This window comes from Macaca fascicularis, chromosome 19 (genome assembly GCF_037993035.2).
Source record: "Macaca fascicularis isolate 582-1 chromosome 19, T2T-MFA8v1.1".
NCBI lineage: Eukaryota > Metazoa > Chordata > Mammalia > Primates > Cercopithecidae > Macaca > Macaca fascicularis.
Genome location: NC_088393.1, coordinates 40,673,448 through 40,689,520, shown reverse-complemented (window position 1 = coordinate 40,689,520; position 16,073 = coordinate 40,673,448). Strand labels below are relative to the sequence as shown.

Genomic DNA, 16,073 nt, shown 5'->3' with positions numbered 1-16,073 from the left:
CAGCACGGTCACACGGAGCGAGGTGCCTGAGGTCACTGAGGCCTTTCCTAAGTGGGAGGCCCCAGAAGACCCCTCCCTACTCAGTCCAGCCCCTAGCAGGTTTGTGTGAACACAGAGGTGACCGGGACTCATCCCCCCGCTCCTCCTGGTCATCTGCTGAGCCCCTGTGTGCTGCCCCTTCCTTCCACAAACAGCCTGGGCTGTGGGCACCAGAGCCACTGCAGGCCAGCACGCTTTGCAGCTGGGGCAGGGGGCGCATGGTCCGTGATTCCGGGAAGCAGTGCGTCCAGAGAGGGCCCACCCCTCGCAGCACTCCGGGCCTGAGGCCGCCCCAGGTCCCAGGCAGGCTCACCCCACAGGGCAGAGGTGGAGGGCTCTGGTTGGGAAAGCAGCTGGGACACTCCTCCTGCCTCCCTCACTTCTCAGGTGGTGTGGGTTGGGGGGTGGGCCTTAACCTACCGTGGCCCCTCGCAGAGTTTCTAGAGCACGTGTCCCAGAATGCCCCAGGCCTTGGTTGCCCCACTCAGGATGCAGCGGGTGGGCAGTGAGCCGGTCCTTCCAGCACTGGCCAGAAGAGGGCAGCATTGTCTCAGGATGGTAGGCCAGGCCTCACCCCTGCTGGATCTGGTCATCTGTGTTGCTCCTGGGCATGGGGGGTGGGGTGGCCAGCCTGGCTAGGCGGAGACACCTGTGCCAGCCCTCACACTCAGCAGCCACCAGTGCCCTCTTCCCCTCCTTCCCCGTCTAGATAATGGCGAGCCCTCACCTCTGCAGGCTGTGGGGTGCCCGCTCACCCAGGACCTCAGCAGCCACCTTGGCCTCACATGGGCCCTGTAGCCTGGGATGTGGCGATCCTACTCACTCCTGCTGTCTACTCAGCCTGTGTCTGTCTGCCACCGTCGCGCTGCGGCCCCCACAGGTGGCAAGCTCCTGGGGACCCCCTCGCCCTGCTCCACCTGGGGCCCGGTACCTTGGTGAGCTCCAGAGTACAGTGTTGCCCCCAGGCCTGCTCTCTGCTGCCCGGCCCATCCCAGCCCTCCCCCACCGCCTTCCTATTCCCTCCGAGGGAGGCTTGTTGTCACCAGCCAGCCCTGCCCTGAGCACTCTGCAGTCTTAAAGACATGCTCTTGGGGGCCACAGAATGCCTTCCGGAGGGTCCAGACCCACAGGCGTGGCTGTTCCATCCCATCCCAGTTAGCAGCATGCTCTCCATTCTCACCTGTCCTCACACACGTGGACAGGCCTGGTTATGAGCTGACACCTGCCCACGTGTTTTCAGTTTGTCTCTTGTTTGTGCTTTGTGGCTACACCCTCAGCTGATGTCATGACCCACAGCTTGAACAGCACTTGTCCAGACGGCCCGGGTGCTCCCAGACATCATGAGACACCGGTCACCAAAAAAAGCAAAATGCAGCATGTGCTGTGCGTGTGACTCTCCCTCCCGCCTGCCAAGGCCACTGCCCTGACGCCCGGGCCTCACCCCACTGTGCTTTCCTGGCAGCTGTCCTTGTGTCTCACCCACCTCTTGACAAGACACCCCACAGTGCTCTTCTGGGACCCTGGACCCTTGCTGGTGCCGTGCCTCTGTCCATGTCATGTGTAAAATGGCAATGCCAGTTCCCTCTGGACACCCAGGAGGCCCACAGCATGCAGCTGCTCCCGTCACCCACGGCGTGCACCAGGGATTGCTGGCTCTGGGTACCAGAAGCTGCTGCTGTCGTGGGCTGGTGGCACGGGCAGCTTTCCTGTATGCCCAGGCCCTGGAGGAGTGGCCATCACACGGGAAGGGAGCAGAGACGCCCAGGAAGGCACTGCAGAGAGGTCCCCTTGGTGGGTTAGGCCATGGCACGAGGAGCCTCAAGGACTCTGAGTGGTGGCCTTTGCCCCTGCTGGCCATGCTTGGAGCTTGGCACTCCACGGAAGGCCTGGCTAGGAGCAGGCAGCCAGCCCATGCACCCTGGAGACCACAGCTCGCCGCCGTGTCTGCAGGGGCCGCCCACTGCAGCAGACGAAGGGAAAAGTGACCCGTATGCCTTCCTTTCTGTCTCACACTGAGGAGAAGCAAGGGCTTCCTGCTGCTCAGAAATCCCCCAGCCTGGCCTGGGACACCGACCAGGGCAGCTGCACGTCGGAGTCTGTAATGCTCCTGCAGGCCCGAATATGAGCGCGTGTAAAATGTTGGATTGAACAGCTAAGAGCTGCGCCACTACTCAGGAGATTCAAATGAAACTGCAAACCAAGTCCAAAGTGACTCTCATATAAACATTGCAGCATTTCCCCCAGAAAACTGTTCCCAAGCCTCTTCTGTCACTGGCCGGCCCATCTTGGAGGCTTCTGCCTGTGGGCTGGCGGGTCCCTGCAGTGGGGCCCAGGGAGGGTCTGGGTGGGCCAATGGTGGCAGGTAGCCCGGGCCCAGAGCTACCGAGAAGGAGCCAGAAACAGAGCCCTTAGAACACATGTGGGGAGTGAAACGCCAGCACGTTGCTTGGAGATGCGTCCTGTCTCCCAGATGTCTTGTATTATCACAGACTCACTTGGCCAAAGATAGTAGGGTCCCCAGACGGCCAGGAAGGAGGGATCCTGCGTTCCTGTTCTCGATTGAGCCAACGCATGACCGAATCCTCCATTGTCGGTTTGCGTTCAGAGGATGGATGAAGTGGACACAGAGGAGCGGGAGGGAGATGATTTATCAAAGCCATGGCTCTCGTCCCTGGATTCCAGAAAAGCTTGCATCTGAATAACTTATGTGTGTAGAAACTCTAGGGGGATTTTTTTTTTTTTTTTTTTTTTTTTAAGGCAGAAAAAGATAGGGAACTGAGAGGAGCACGAAAATAGACTTCAGCTCCGTACCGGAGCCTCTCTGGGCGGGATGGAACTGGCTGGTTGGGTGTATACTTCCCTCTCCAGAAAGCGGATCGTTTTCAAACAAAAAATACAGTCTTCTACAGGCTGGAAGATAAAGTCAGGCTGGCGGACGATATCCAGGCACCCACCATCCCATGTTCTTTCTGCTTTGCTGGCGAGAGTTTGGGGAACTGGGATCCGAGTCTGGTCTGCACTGGAGAACAGCCTTGTTTTTACACTCCTAGATGATTCCATCGTTTGGGGTATTCTTGTGGGCTTCCTGTTTTTTGTTTTGTTTTGTTTTGTTTGTGTTTTTTTTTTTTAAACAATGCTTCAGTTTCTGCTTTTCCTGTTGTATCAGCACAGTCCGGTAGGACTTTCTCCCCCGGCTGCTGCTGCAGGTCACCTTCTGATGTGGCCCCTCCTAGGAATCCATGTCCCCCATACTCCTGGCCCTGTCCTCTCTGCCCAGGCTATTCTTGCATGTTGTAAAACCAACAAACGACAAACTATTTTCCTTGGTCGACCCTGGGGAACCTAAATGAAAACGCTTAGCTGTCCCCAGGCAAAACTGGGCTATGGTCCATACGGCTCCGCTCCCCACTGCTGGCCCCAAGAGGACACAGAGCTACAGCAGTGGGAGGGTCCTATTTTACAGATGGAAAAACTGAGGCCCTGAAGGCTGAGCGTTGCAGCTGGGATCAAAGAACCTATTGCTGGGCTCCGAGTTGTTTACCCTCCTGACTCAGGGCTTTCCTGGACCCGTGATCCGAGCCTCAGTTTCCCTTCAGTTTAGAGCTTCCATGAGCCCTGCCCTCCCGGCCAGCCATGGGGAAGCCTAGGCCCTGTGCAGGAGTAAACTTCCAGGAAATTGTTGGCCCAAGCAGCCCACTGCATCCAGAGATCCTGTGACTTTGACCCACCCTGACGCTCCCTGTTGTGCAGGCGGGGCTCCTCCTCAGCCCTGAGAGTCACCTGAGGTGTTATCTGGACCTTTCTGCCCTGTTGACACTGCTTATGATGTTTTGCAATCAGAAAAGACAGGAGATTAAAAAGTGCCCGGCTGGGGACTTTGGATTTCAGCAAAGCGCCCTGGCCGTGCATTCGAGTTTTTCCTTTAGAAATCTGCCTCCGTGGGGCGGCCGATGCTGCCTGTCCGGCCACGTGGCCCTGCTCCTTGCTCCACATGGGGCCAGGCTTCTCCACCCCCGGCTCCCTCCCGTGGGACAGGACCCCCCACAGGCAGGCACATAGACAGCTTCTAGAATGTTTGTGGAGCGGCTGTGTTTACCGTGAGAGCTGGAATTTGGGTGAAAGGCCCTCATGATGGAAGCCACGGCTGTGTCCCTGGCCTCAGACTTGTCGGGACTCACGTGGCTACAGATGGACCCCATGGGAAGCCCAGGGTGGAGCTAAAGAGGGGCGGCTGCGCTTGGCCCTCCTGGCCCTGGTTCTGGACGCTGCAGCCGTGGTGGGCTCTGGTCCTAGGGCTGGACCAGCTTCCCCCAACCAGGGCCGTCACCATCAGCATCATGACTTGGCCATGACCTGTGAAGGGGCTGGTGGGCCCGAGGGTTCCGCTCTGTGTCTGCTGCCTGCAGCCTCCCGAGGTGCCTAGGTGGGACGGGATGGAAAGGGGCACCACCTGTGCCCCTCCGCCCCTCAGCCAGACCCAGCCTTGTCCACCTGGGCTGCTTCCGGGAAGTCCTGGGAGGCAGGTTTGGATCTGGCAGCCTTTCCCACATCCTGTCCCTTACACACCACAGGATGAGTGGGAGGCTGCTGCTCTGCCGTTGCCCAGAGAGGGCCCCGAGGTCCTCTGCACAGCAAGGACAGGCCCTACTCCTCCCAGGCCCTGCTGTGCCAAGGGTCCCTCTCACGGGGCATCCAGAGGGCAGCCCCAGCCACTATCCTCCTGCCTCAGCAGCTCTCCTGTCATCTATCCCACGCCATCTGTCCCATGCCATCCTGCCTCTCTGCTGGCCCCCAGGCCCCTCCCATCCTGGACAGCCGGCACCTCTGCCCCATTCTTCATGCCCCCGCCTGCATCCTGCTGGTCTCTGCGGCCGCCGGAGGGTGCCAGGGTGCAGGTGGACAGGATGAGGGGCCCACCTGGCTTCCAGGGGCATGTGGCCAGCAGGCCCTGGGAAAGCCTTGCTGGACATGAGGCTGTCACTTCCTCCGTCCCACCCCCTTGGGCAGAGGGGTAGTATCGGGCACATCCCTCCAGCTAGGGGGCCCCAGAGCTGCAGCAGAGCTAGAGGCCCCAGCCGCCGACTGAGTTTCCGCCCAATGCTCTGGGTCCCAGAAGAAGCATGTGGTGCAATTCAGGCCCCGAGTTCTAGGCCGTGCATCCCACCTGGGGCCCCTGCCCAGCCCCCTCCTCCTCTTCTTCCCACAAGCCCGGCCTCAGCCTGTGCTCTTTGCTGGGTGCAGGGAGACCCTGGGAGGGCCTGTTGGGGTGTCAGGTGGAGGCCAGGCAGCGGGCGGGGTCCTGGGGCATCTCTGCCTCCTTAGTTCTCCAAGCAAGTCTCCACGGCTGAGCTCTCAGAGGCCAGGCCACGGGGGCAGGGGTCATCTGCATAGGACAACCCCGCTCCCCTCAGCCTTCCCTGCCCAGGCTGAGCCCTGAACCCCTTTTTCCCTGGAAGACACAGGTCTTCCAGGATGGCTTCGCGTTTCTTTGCTGCCCACGCACCCATGGGAGACACCAGGTGGCAGTTCCCCACACCAGTCTCATTGTGAGGGGGAGTAGCCTCTGCTGCGTCCAGGACCCGGGACAGCTGCCCTTGAATCCAGGGGAGGCGGGGAGCGGGAAGGGTGAGAGGGGTGGTGGCGCCCCAGTACTCACCTGCCCTGCCCTCCTATCTCCGCAGCCTGTTCGACATGGGCGGTGAGTATTACTGCTTCGCTTCCGACATCACCTGCTCCTTTCCCGCCAACGGCAAGTTCACTGCAGACCAGAAGGCTGTCTACGAGGCGGTACTGCGGAGCTGCCGCGCCGTCATGGGTGCCATGAAGCCAGGTGAGCAGCGAGGCGGTGGGGGGAGGCACACCTAGCGTGGTGTTGGGGGCGCTGCTGTGTGGCAGGTGCCTGCAGGAACTGGGCCTGCGTGGCGTGACTTGAATCTCTCCACACTCCGGATGCTTAGTCCCTGAGTTTCCAGTGGTCTCTCCTAGGAAACAGGGCTGACCACCAGGCAGGGACAGACAGAACCGGGAACTGGGGACTCAGGCCAAGGCCCCCCCATCTGGTGGCCTCCACCTGCACATCTCCACTGGCCGCCAGCACACCAGCCTATCTCCTGCTTTGTCCTTAAGCGGTGTCTTCTCCAGGGAGGGCTCAGCCCACTTTGGACGCTGGCATGGGGTCAGAGCAGGTTCAGGTCCTGCCGGTGCTCTGTGGCCTTGGGTGGAAAGCCCTCCTCTGGGTGGCTGTGTCCACGTCTGTAAATGGGGAGGCAGCGACTCACAGAGACTGAGTTAAACTGTGTAAAGCACCTGCAAGGCCGCCTGGCCTGTGGCACTGCCCTGCAGGGGTCACAGTCACTACCGTGATGGCCATGTTGAGGCCAGCGTGGGCCCGGTGTTTCTCTCTCCTATCGGCCAGCGTAGGCCAACCTGTCATGTCCCCACCCCTCCCAACCCTGGGCAGCCTGCACAGGCCCCACTGCTACCCCTTGACCTCCCACTGCATGCCATTGATGCCATTGATGTCTGGCAGGGCGGGCAGAGGAGGTACCCTAGAGGGAAGCCAGCATCCTCCCAACAAAGCCAGCTTTCACGAGTTCCCCCTGGGCACCTCCTGCTGTCACCATCCCGCTCAGCCAGGCTCCTTCTGAGTGACTCCTGGGTCCTCCATAGCCCTGGCAGGGGTGGAGTCCAGCATCCACAGGATCAAACCCCAGCTCTCTGCTCTGCAACAATAGAAACCGTTTCCCAGCATGATGGGAGGTCCTGGCTTGTCACCTTTGCCCGGAGGAGAGAATTGAGGGATGTGGTCTTGTCATGTTCTTGCTTCAAGTCTTCCAGGGCTTCAACACAGCCCCGCTGCTGTAGTCCTTGGGTTCCCCAGAACCTGGGCAGGTTCCTATGGGCTCACCATGTGCTGGCCACCCCCTAGGCCTGGCCCTCTGCAGACACATGGCTCCCACGACTCTGACTGAGATCTGTTTGGCAGCTGCCAGGCTCCAGCCTGCAGTGCAGAGGGTCTTTCCCCGCCCACACCGGCCCAGGCACAGCTGGCCCCCCCAAGGCACTCAGGCTCTGCGTCTTTGGTTATGATCTACAGAACAGTCCGCAGCCAGTTTGGTCATTTGGTGCTGCCACAAATTCACAGAGGTGGAAAATCAGGACAGAGCTGGGGCCAGGGCCGCAGCAGCCTAGGACAATGGCCCTGCACTCACAGCTGGATGGTCTGGCCAGGGCCCGCCTCAGCACACAGGCTGCGGCCACCTTCTGCAGCCTGGAGTCGCCTCCATCTGGGTCATGGTCAGAGATCACCTCATGTTGGCCAAGCCCAGGTCGTAGTCCAGCCCCCCAGCTTGCCCGCACCCTCATCCACTGCCTCCCACCCACAGCTATACAGACCTCCAGAGAGACAGGCAGGCCCCTGTGTAGGGGAGCTCAGGTGTCCTTCAGGAGCCACGTGAGCTCAACGCGGGCAGAGGGGACAGCCCAGTAGAGCAAAGCTGCAGAGTCCAGGATGCAGGCCCCAGACCCAGAGTGCCCCGAGCCCAGCCCCAGCTCTGCTGCCTGCTGGCCAGGTACCTTACTTAAGCCCCAAACAGACCAAGGATAGACCCCTGCTCTCCTAAAGCAGAGTCCGGTGGGCCTGGCCAACTGTGGGCTGTGGCATCTGGTTAGACATGGAGTGCCCTCTGTTAAGGACCCACAGAGAGCTGGCAGCTGCCCAGTGTGCCCTCAGTGTTCAAGGAAAAAGGAGGAAAGAAAGATCTGGAGCCTCCAGAATGTGGCCTCAGAACTCAATGGCTTGGCAATCGACTAAACAGTTCCTGTGGCTCCACAGCCCATTGCTGGGATGAGTTGCAGCCTCGATCGCTGGCCCAAGTGCTGCTTCAGAGGGGCCCCCAGCCACCGTTGCTTTCAGAGGAGGCAGACTGTAGGCAAGCCTTTCCAGATGGTGTCCAGTCCAGCCTAGAGAGCCCCTGCCAGAGGCTGAGGAGCCACGGAGAGATGCGGGGGGCAGTGCCAGGCCCCAGCCCCACACCCTCACGCATCCAGCAGGAACAGAGCGTGACAAACGCATGAGTGCAAGCAGGTGGACCCCAGATATATCCCAGAAGGAAGACGAGACAGAAAATCCAAAAGTCAATAAGCTTGTGATGGGGCGACAGCGCTGATCGGACTCACCTGGTTTAGCGGCTACCAAGGAAAACAGCATTTCGTGCAGAATTGCTTTGCTTAAAAAGCAGCAGGCCGGGCTGAGTGGCTCACACTTGTAATCCCAGCACTTGGGAGGCGGGCGGATCACTTGAGGTCAGGAGTTGAAGACCAGCATGGGCAACATGGAGAAACCCCGTCTCTACTCAAATTACACCAGTGAGCTGGGCGTGATGGCTCACGCCTGTAATCCCAGCTACTCAGGAGGCTGAGGCACGAGAATCGAATCGCTTGAACCTGGGAGGCGGAGGTGGCAGTGAGCCAAGATCGCACCACTGCACTCCAGCTTGGGTGATGGAGTGAGACCCTGTCTCAAAAAAACAAAAAAAAAGGAGCTGCCACCCCTGAATATGAATATACAGTTGTCTCCAGGCAGATGGGTGGTGAGGACAGAAGAGCGCCAGACGGCGTGGCCAGCGGGCCCTTGTGGGTAAAAGGAAGAGGGAGTGACAGCGTGAATTCCCGTGCGCCTGTGAGAACCACAAAGGAGGTGCAGGAAGGGACGGGGCAGAGTGCTCGCTGTATCCCTTCTTCTTTCTGACTCTTCGGCCATAGGAAGCATCCCCCATTAGCTGTCAAATCCAGACTCCACGAAGCAGTTGCCCGAGGGGCGCCACTCCTCCTTCCTTCACTCTGGGGATGAGAATTTCTTGCTCAGTTTTGAATACCAGTAGTCACTTGAATGAATGATCAGTGTTTCAGATCCAGCAGGAGGATTTGGCAGGTGAGCTTGGCCTGCAGTGTATTCACCTGGTACCTGTGAGCACACTCCTCTACCCTCCACGGAGGGCCCTCTGCCAGGCACAGCCTCTCAGGTGGACCAGAGTCTCTCAGACACCCTCCACGTACAGGGCTGGTCTCCCACTCTGTAGCCGTGCCAAGGTGGGCTGTGTCATGGCAAACTGTGTCACCATCACATCAAGTAGTAGTGTCAGACATCCACGGGCAGTTGCAAAATCCAGATGTCCAGGAAGTCAGAGCCCCAGGCTGCAAGGGGCTGAGGCTCCCAGCGGTGAAGCAGAGCTGTGAGGGGCAGGGGCCCACCGAGCCCAGCAACCCTGGACACCCAAGCATCAGGCTGACGAGCTCAGCATGGTCAGCGGGCAGTGCCGGGCCCATCAGGGAGCCAGAGGCAGCACCAGGCCACAGGGAGCAGGACGGCGGATTGACACAGCACGGGGGGGCCGAGGCCTGGGGGGCGTTTGGTGGGAAAGCCATTGTCTTCCCCCTCGGTCCTGAGCTGAGACCAGGGATGGCCCCGCCCTGGCTGGCCTCACCTGCAGGAATGCCTGCTGCGGCCTGGGCAGGACCTGGATGACATTGCCACAGCTGGCATACTGGCCAGCTCAGTGGCCCAACTCAGCAGCCCCAAGTCCAGAAAGTGGCCAGGTGCGTGGGCAAGTCCCCAAGCCCCACGTGGCACTGAGAAAGGCCTGAGCTGGGTCTCCCGTCCTGTGGTGCTGCCTGATTCATGCTGACTCTTGGGGCAGGCACAGGCCTCAGGCCTGGCAGGGGTGTCTGGGCCACCAGGCCAAGCCCCGCTAGGCTCATCTCAGACCATGGGAGGCAGGTCCGCGCCCAGCTCCACTCCCGCCCACCACTGGGCTTCACTGCCCAGACCCAGCCTAGGGTCTGGAGGATCCCTGTGTAAGGGAATGGAGCAGATCCCCAGCAGGCCCCCCCACACCTACCACCCGCACTGAGCTGTGTGACACTGATGTCCCCCAAGAGCAGAGTCGGACTCCATCTGGATCACACACAGTGATGGCCCGTGGGGCAGGCCCTGAGCCCACAGAGCTGCCTTCCGGATGGGGCAGGTCACCTCCCGTAGCATCAAGGAGGCCGTGACCAGGTCAGCCCCCTGCCCCATCCCGGCGGAAATGCCCTGGGTTTGTGGGTTCAATTCCTGGGCCAAGACAAACACCCCACCGAGACTGCCCGACTGCATCCTGTGACCTTCCAGGGAGAGTAAATAAAGCAGGAAACCCCATAGCTAAGCCCAAAGGAGAGGCAGGAAAGAATGATCAGGACGCTGGGGAGTTGAGGAATGCAGGCCTTGGCCCCCGATCCTAGGGCCGGAGGGGAGCATTCCTCACTGTCACTCACAGTCAGTGAGGAAGGAGGCTGCGCTCGCCCAGACCGGAACACTACCCTGCTGCTGGGAGTCCATAGGCGAGTGGCAGGCCAGGCCCGGCAGCTGCAGGACCTCGGGGAGTGCCATGCACGGGAGGCTGGATGGGATCCAAGCTCAGCACGCCTCCTGTCTTGGGGCAGGCTGCTCTCCCCATGCAGACCCCTGCATGCATGGTGAGGGGAACAGGGGGAAGCACTGCTAGGACGGATGGATGAGCCCGGCAGGGTGGCCCTGAGCCAGGGTCTGCATTGGCACAGCCACAGCAGGAAGGCTGTACCTAGAAGCAGCACAGCTGTCCCCATCCCATGGGCTCAGTCCCTGCAGCCACCCTGGAGCGCCAGAGGACCCCAGCACTGAGGGCCCCACACCCTCTACCTGTAAGCCTCCTGCAGCCTCGCCTCCCAGCCCCCACCCAGCTCCCTCTCCTCCTCGCCCACCTGCCCTCCTTGGCTTCCCCGCCTTCCTCTCCTCTTTCCCGTGCTCACCCAGGAGCCTCCTGTGCCCCTGTCACTGGGGGCCCAGCTCTTATCAACCTGGAACAGCAATGGTGGCCCACGATTGTGTTTCGTCCCCCACTCCTGGCTCTGTCCCTGCCCTCAGGGTCCTGGCCACTTGTGACTGACGGGGTGCTGCTGATGTGAGGTCAGAGGAGGGGAAAGAAGTGGCAGGAAGTGCCCCCACCTCCAAAACAGGCCTGACAGGGCGAGAGGGGGCACTGAGGCATGGGGTGACCAGGTGGCTGGCAGGGACCCAGCAGCACCGGCCCCGGCCCACCTGGCATATGTCTCCTGTGGCCCCGTGGTCAGGGGCACCTCTGCCAACTTTGCTTCCCTCCCAGCCAGTGCCAGGGACAGGGGCCCAGCCGCTAGACTTCCGGTCAGGCCTCATCCTCCGAGACGGCATGGAGTGCAGGGCTCAGGCAGACAGGCATGGCAGCCACGTGCCACCCCAGCCACAGATACCCTCTGTGGCAGGCGCCAGGACGGGGAGGGCTGTCTTCAGTGTGGGCACCATGTCCACCCCTCCTGCCGGCCACAATGGTGAGCCAGTTCCCTGGCCTCTTCTTACTCCTTGGGGCACTCTGCCAGGGTGTGGGGCAGGAGACTCAAGGAGCAGCCTGGGCCAACACAGCACCCGCTCTCGCACAGGGGTGAGCGGGTCCCCGGAGGTTCTGGCAGCAGACTGGGTTCTACCCACATCCCATGCAGGGTGGGGTGAGCTGGAAGTCCTCAGCCCCATGCCAGCTCAGCCAGCCCTCAGGGCCTGCCCTGGGACCCCGGCCAGAGCCTGCTGTCCTGCACCCCCAGAGCCTGGCTCACTCCCATCCATCCCGAGGGCCGTGTTCCACAGATGAAGCGCGCTGTTTGTCTGGAAGCAGCTCTGAGGACGCTGCCTTTGTAGCTGGGTCAGGCCTGGAGCCCCTGGGGCTGTCACACTCCGGGTAGGAGGCCTGGGGGCTGTGATGGGTGCTTTGAGGCTCCAAGGAGCTGGCCTGGGCCCTAGGCCCAGCAGGAGCGGGTGCTGCCTGAGGAGACCAAGTGGACTCAGACCACCCAGGGGCCACTCTGGCCACACCTGGGGGCTGGGCAGCGGGAGCAGCGGGGCTTGTTCCTCTGAGCCCTGCCATTTCACTGGGCCATGATGGGACGCTAACCTAGAGGCTGCCCTGCCCGTTCTAGGGTCTGAGTACACAGAGGAGCAGGAGATGGGGCACAACACTGGCTGCAAGAGAGCCGTGAGGGAGGCTGGGGCTCCCCTCGTTCCAGGAGTTTACCAAGCACCTGCTGCGTGCCAGGCAGACAGCAGGGTACGGGCACCGCCCTTGCAAGGCCCAGAGGTCATAACCAGGCCCAGCTGTGCTGTGTGTGCCATGAACTCTCAAAGCGCAGGAAGGGGCAATCACATAGGGCTTCCTGGAGGAGGAGCCTCAACACAGAGGCCCACAGGAGGAATAGGAGCACATCTGGGAAAAGGGGCTCGGAGGAGGTGGCCCCAGCTAAGGAAACAGCAGGTGGGGAGGGCCAGTTCTTGGGACCCATGGCCTTTGTCCGGCCGCCCCTCCCAGGAGTGGGTGAGGGAGAGGCTGGAGACCAGGCCAGGCTGAGAACCTGGGCTTCAAATGGGGCTGTTTGCCCCATTCATTCTAAAGAGATGGCCCAGGCATCCGAGGGTTGTGCAGCGGCGGAGGGAGCTGGGCAGACTCCAGGAGGGGTGGGGCAGGTGCAGGGGTGCTCTGGAAAGCCAGAATGAGGTTTGGCGCTTGCTGGGCGTTGGGGCATGCAGGGCAGCTGCTGCCCAGCTTCTGCTGTGTGATTCCCAGTGTGGCATCTGGCTATAGGTTGGCTAGGGGCTGGGGGTGCCTTCCAGCCTGGACTAGAGAGTTTGACGGTATCTCCAGGCTGCCAGGGTGGGAGGAGCCTGAGAGGGCCCCGGGCCGGCAAGGAAGCCCTCAAGTTGGTGCCCACCCCGCCAGCCTAGTGCAAGGACAGTGACCCTCACACACTCCAGGGGCCCCCGCCCAGGCCATGGGTGTTGTAACCACCATCCGGGCCAGACGCTGGGGCCAAGTTGCTGGAGGTTGAATCACTGTCACAACCCTAACCACACACAGGCAGAAACTCCCCGCTCCCGGCCAAGAGAGTTGTGTGCAAGGCCTTCCCCGAGGGTGCACAGGCGAGGAAGACCAGCGGCGCCGAGGGGACCCCCGGGCCGGCACGTCCGGGCGGCGCCGGGCCTGCCCCCGGGAAGGGCCACCGCGGAGCATGATTTATACCTGATTCCCGCCCTCTGCGGAGGCTGGGCCAAGAACACAGCCCACTACTGAAGTTAGCCTGGTTGGAAGGCTGGCTGCACTTCCCGGGGCTCCCCTTTGGTGACCAGAGAAGGGCCCGTCCAAGAGGAAGCAGTTGAGCTGGGCTTGGGGCACGAGCCACGCACAGGAGGCCTCCCAGCACCACGTGCCAGCTTTGCAGGCTGTTGGGGGACCTGAGGGGCACTCACTTTATGCCGGGCCCAGCGGTGTACTCGGGAGACCCCCACCCTCGGAGTGAGACATGAGAAGCAAACGAGCAGATCCGTCCAGGGGACTGCTGCAGGCTGGATGGACGGTGCGAGGAGAAATCCCCAGACCTGGGACAGCAAGGCAGGAAGGTCTCCGCTGAGAGGGGACAGCTTTTATGCAGAGACCCCTCAGATGAGGCATCACAGGCCAAGGCCTGGCACAGGCCACAGCAAAGGGCCTGAGGTAAAAAGGCCTGTGTGCCTTAAGGTGGCCTGGTCTCTGGAGGATGCAGCAGCAGGGAGGAAGGGCAAGGTGGGCCGGGATTGTTCGGGCTGGGGTCTCAGAAGAGCAGCAGCAGAGGCTGGGCAGGCTTGGCGCATACCCGAGGAACAAATGAACATCAAGTGTGGAACCGGGGCTGGCTGGTCATGCACGATGGAGGAATGGTGTCCGGGGTGCTGTCCCTAGCCCCCAGGTGACAGAGGCTCACGGAGGTGGGGGAGCAGCCAAGTGGGCTCCAGTTACTCAGGTCTCCTTTTCCGGGATGCTGTGCCCTTCAGAAAAGCCAGGGGTGCAGGCCGGGCCAGCCAGGGGTGTGTGTGCGCCCGGGGCTGCCCAGACACAGGGCAGTGGCAGCCAGAGTTGCCCCAGGCCTGCCTGGGCTCTCCTCCATTGCCAGACCCCAGACCCCAGGATGGCCGCCCCCACCTCAGGCCCTTGGAGGCTGGGGCAGGGAGCTGGGCTCTGAGGAGGATCCCTGCTCTGTGTGGAGGGTGGGGGCAGGTCTGAGCGTCTCCACCCCTGCCACCCTTAGGCCACAGCCATGGCAGAGGCGCTGCGCTGTGAATGGCAGGCAACACCCTACTGCCTGCCCAAAGCCGTGTGCCCCCAGCCCGCCTGATACCCAGCACCAGGGTGGCCAACTCTGGCACTAAAGGGGTCCCAACATGAGGGACTTGTGCCCAGTGAGTGTCGGGGGTGATGGCCTGTGTCCCAGTGTGGACTTTCATCCCTGTTCGCCAGCCGAACCCATCATCTGCCCTCCGCCAGCCACAGAGGTTCAGAATCCTGCGTCTCACAGCCCAGCCCTCGTCAGCTCAGGGTCTCCTGGGCCCCTCCCACAGCAGCGATCGGCAGTGATGGGCCATGCAGGGCAGGCTCTGGCTCTGCGCCAAGGCAGGGTCTGGCAGGGAGGCCCTTAGGAGCCAAGGTCACTCCGCCTGGTGGGGCTGGACCTCACCAGGAGGTGCCGCAGGGAATTGCCGGGTGCCCTCTCCAGCCAGTGAGCTGCGCATTGATCAGGGCCCCCTGCCACGCACCTGGCCAGAGTGTCCTGGGGCCCCAGCCTCTGCCAGAACATGGCCTGCCCAAACCCAGCCCCCATGGGGTCAGGGCAGGAGGCCTCACCTGCCTCGGGTCCTTGTCTGGTGCTCAGGCCAAGTCCAGCAGTGGAAGCTGCCATGAGGAGAGGCTGATGCTGGGATTCCACAGAGTCCGGGGGTGGGACGGGCACACCCTTGGGCTGCTGAGACTCTACGTGGGGGGCTCTCCAAGGGCATCCTTCCTAGGGGCCATGCTCCAGAGCCCCACAGAGCCTGTGTGGCCCCCAAAGCTCTGTGCTTAGGAAGTTCTCTCCATGGTGACCTTCGCCCCACTAACATGCGGCAGAGATGAGTTGGATTCGAAGCTGGGGCTTGGACATCTGGGCTCCCCTGGAGATGGTGCCGCTGCTGTTGGCAGGCGGGGCCCCAGACCCCTGCCAGCCAGCTCTTGGGGCCGTGCCAGCCACACCTTCTCCCCAGAAACCTTTGCTCCCTGCAGCAGCTCCGGGGGTGACTCTTCCCCATTCTGGGATGTGCAGAGACCCCTCTTTTCAGCCGCGGGCTTCCCCACTATGCCACAGCAGCAAAACGCCATCAGAGCTCTGAGCCAGGGTTTGGGCCTGAGGCTCAGGGCCAGGGCCCACGGAGTCTCCCAGTGTCTGCTACTGGGGAGACATGCGCATTTCTCCTCCTGGTGCCCAGGGATTTGGCTGGGTTCCCCTGGGCCCGGAAGCACAGGCTGTTCGGGGTGGACACGCCACGGGCTACAAAGTAGACCCAGGCTGGGCCCCTGGCCACAGGTGACAGGAACCTGCCCTAGGGGGAGAATGGAGGCACAAGAAGGGTCCTGCAGTCCAGAGCTTTAGCTGGGAAAGCTCAGCACAGGGGGCCACCCTAGTCCTTGTCCCTTACCCCCCGCCTCAGGCCCTCCCACCACAGCCAGTGTGAGGGCTTCGTGTCTCCTGGCCCCCGGCCCTGTGGTGTTGGCTGCTGACCTCTGTGGCTCACGGCAGCTCCCTCTGGCCCGCAGGTGTCTGGTGGCCCGACATGCACCGCCTGGCAGACCGCATCCACCTGGAGGAGCTGGCCCACATGGGCATCCTGAGCGGCAGCGTGGACGCCATGGTCCAGGCCCACCTGGGGGCCGTGTTTATGCCTCACGGGCTCGGCCACTTCCTGGGCATTGATGTGCACGACGTGGGAGGCTACCCAGAGGTCAGTCAGTGTGGACATGGCAGGCAGAGTGGCTTGCCCATCAGCTGCCGCTGAGCCTGGCCCCCGGGGCAGGGTGGGACTCTAGGAGGCAGCAGGGGTGTATTGGGATAGCAGGGATGGACCCCCTGGCTCCATGTGGTACACGGAGGGCATG

The 16,073-nt window shown here is 61.9% G+C and overlaps 1 protein-coding gene across 3 annotated transcripts in view; it reads left to right on the top strand.

Annotated features, from left to right (window-relative positions):
- PEPD (peptidase D) overlaps positions 1-16,073 on the top strand; it is a 136,245-nt gene that overhangs the window by 116,054 nt on the left and 4,118 nt on the right. For all 3 annotated transcript variants that reach the window (XM_045380628.2, XM_045380630.2, XM_074023081.1), the window contains 2 exons: positions 5,721-5,869; positions 15,735-15,919. In XM_045380628.2, coding sequence (XP_045236563.2) covers positions 5,721-5,869; positions 15,735-15,919 — 334 coding nt within the window. The remainder of the gene's footprint in view (positions 1-5,720; positions 5,870-15,734; positions 15,920-16,073) is intronic.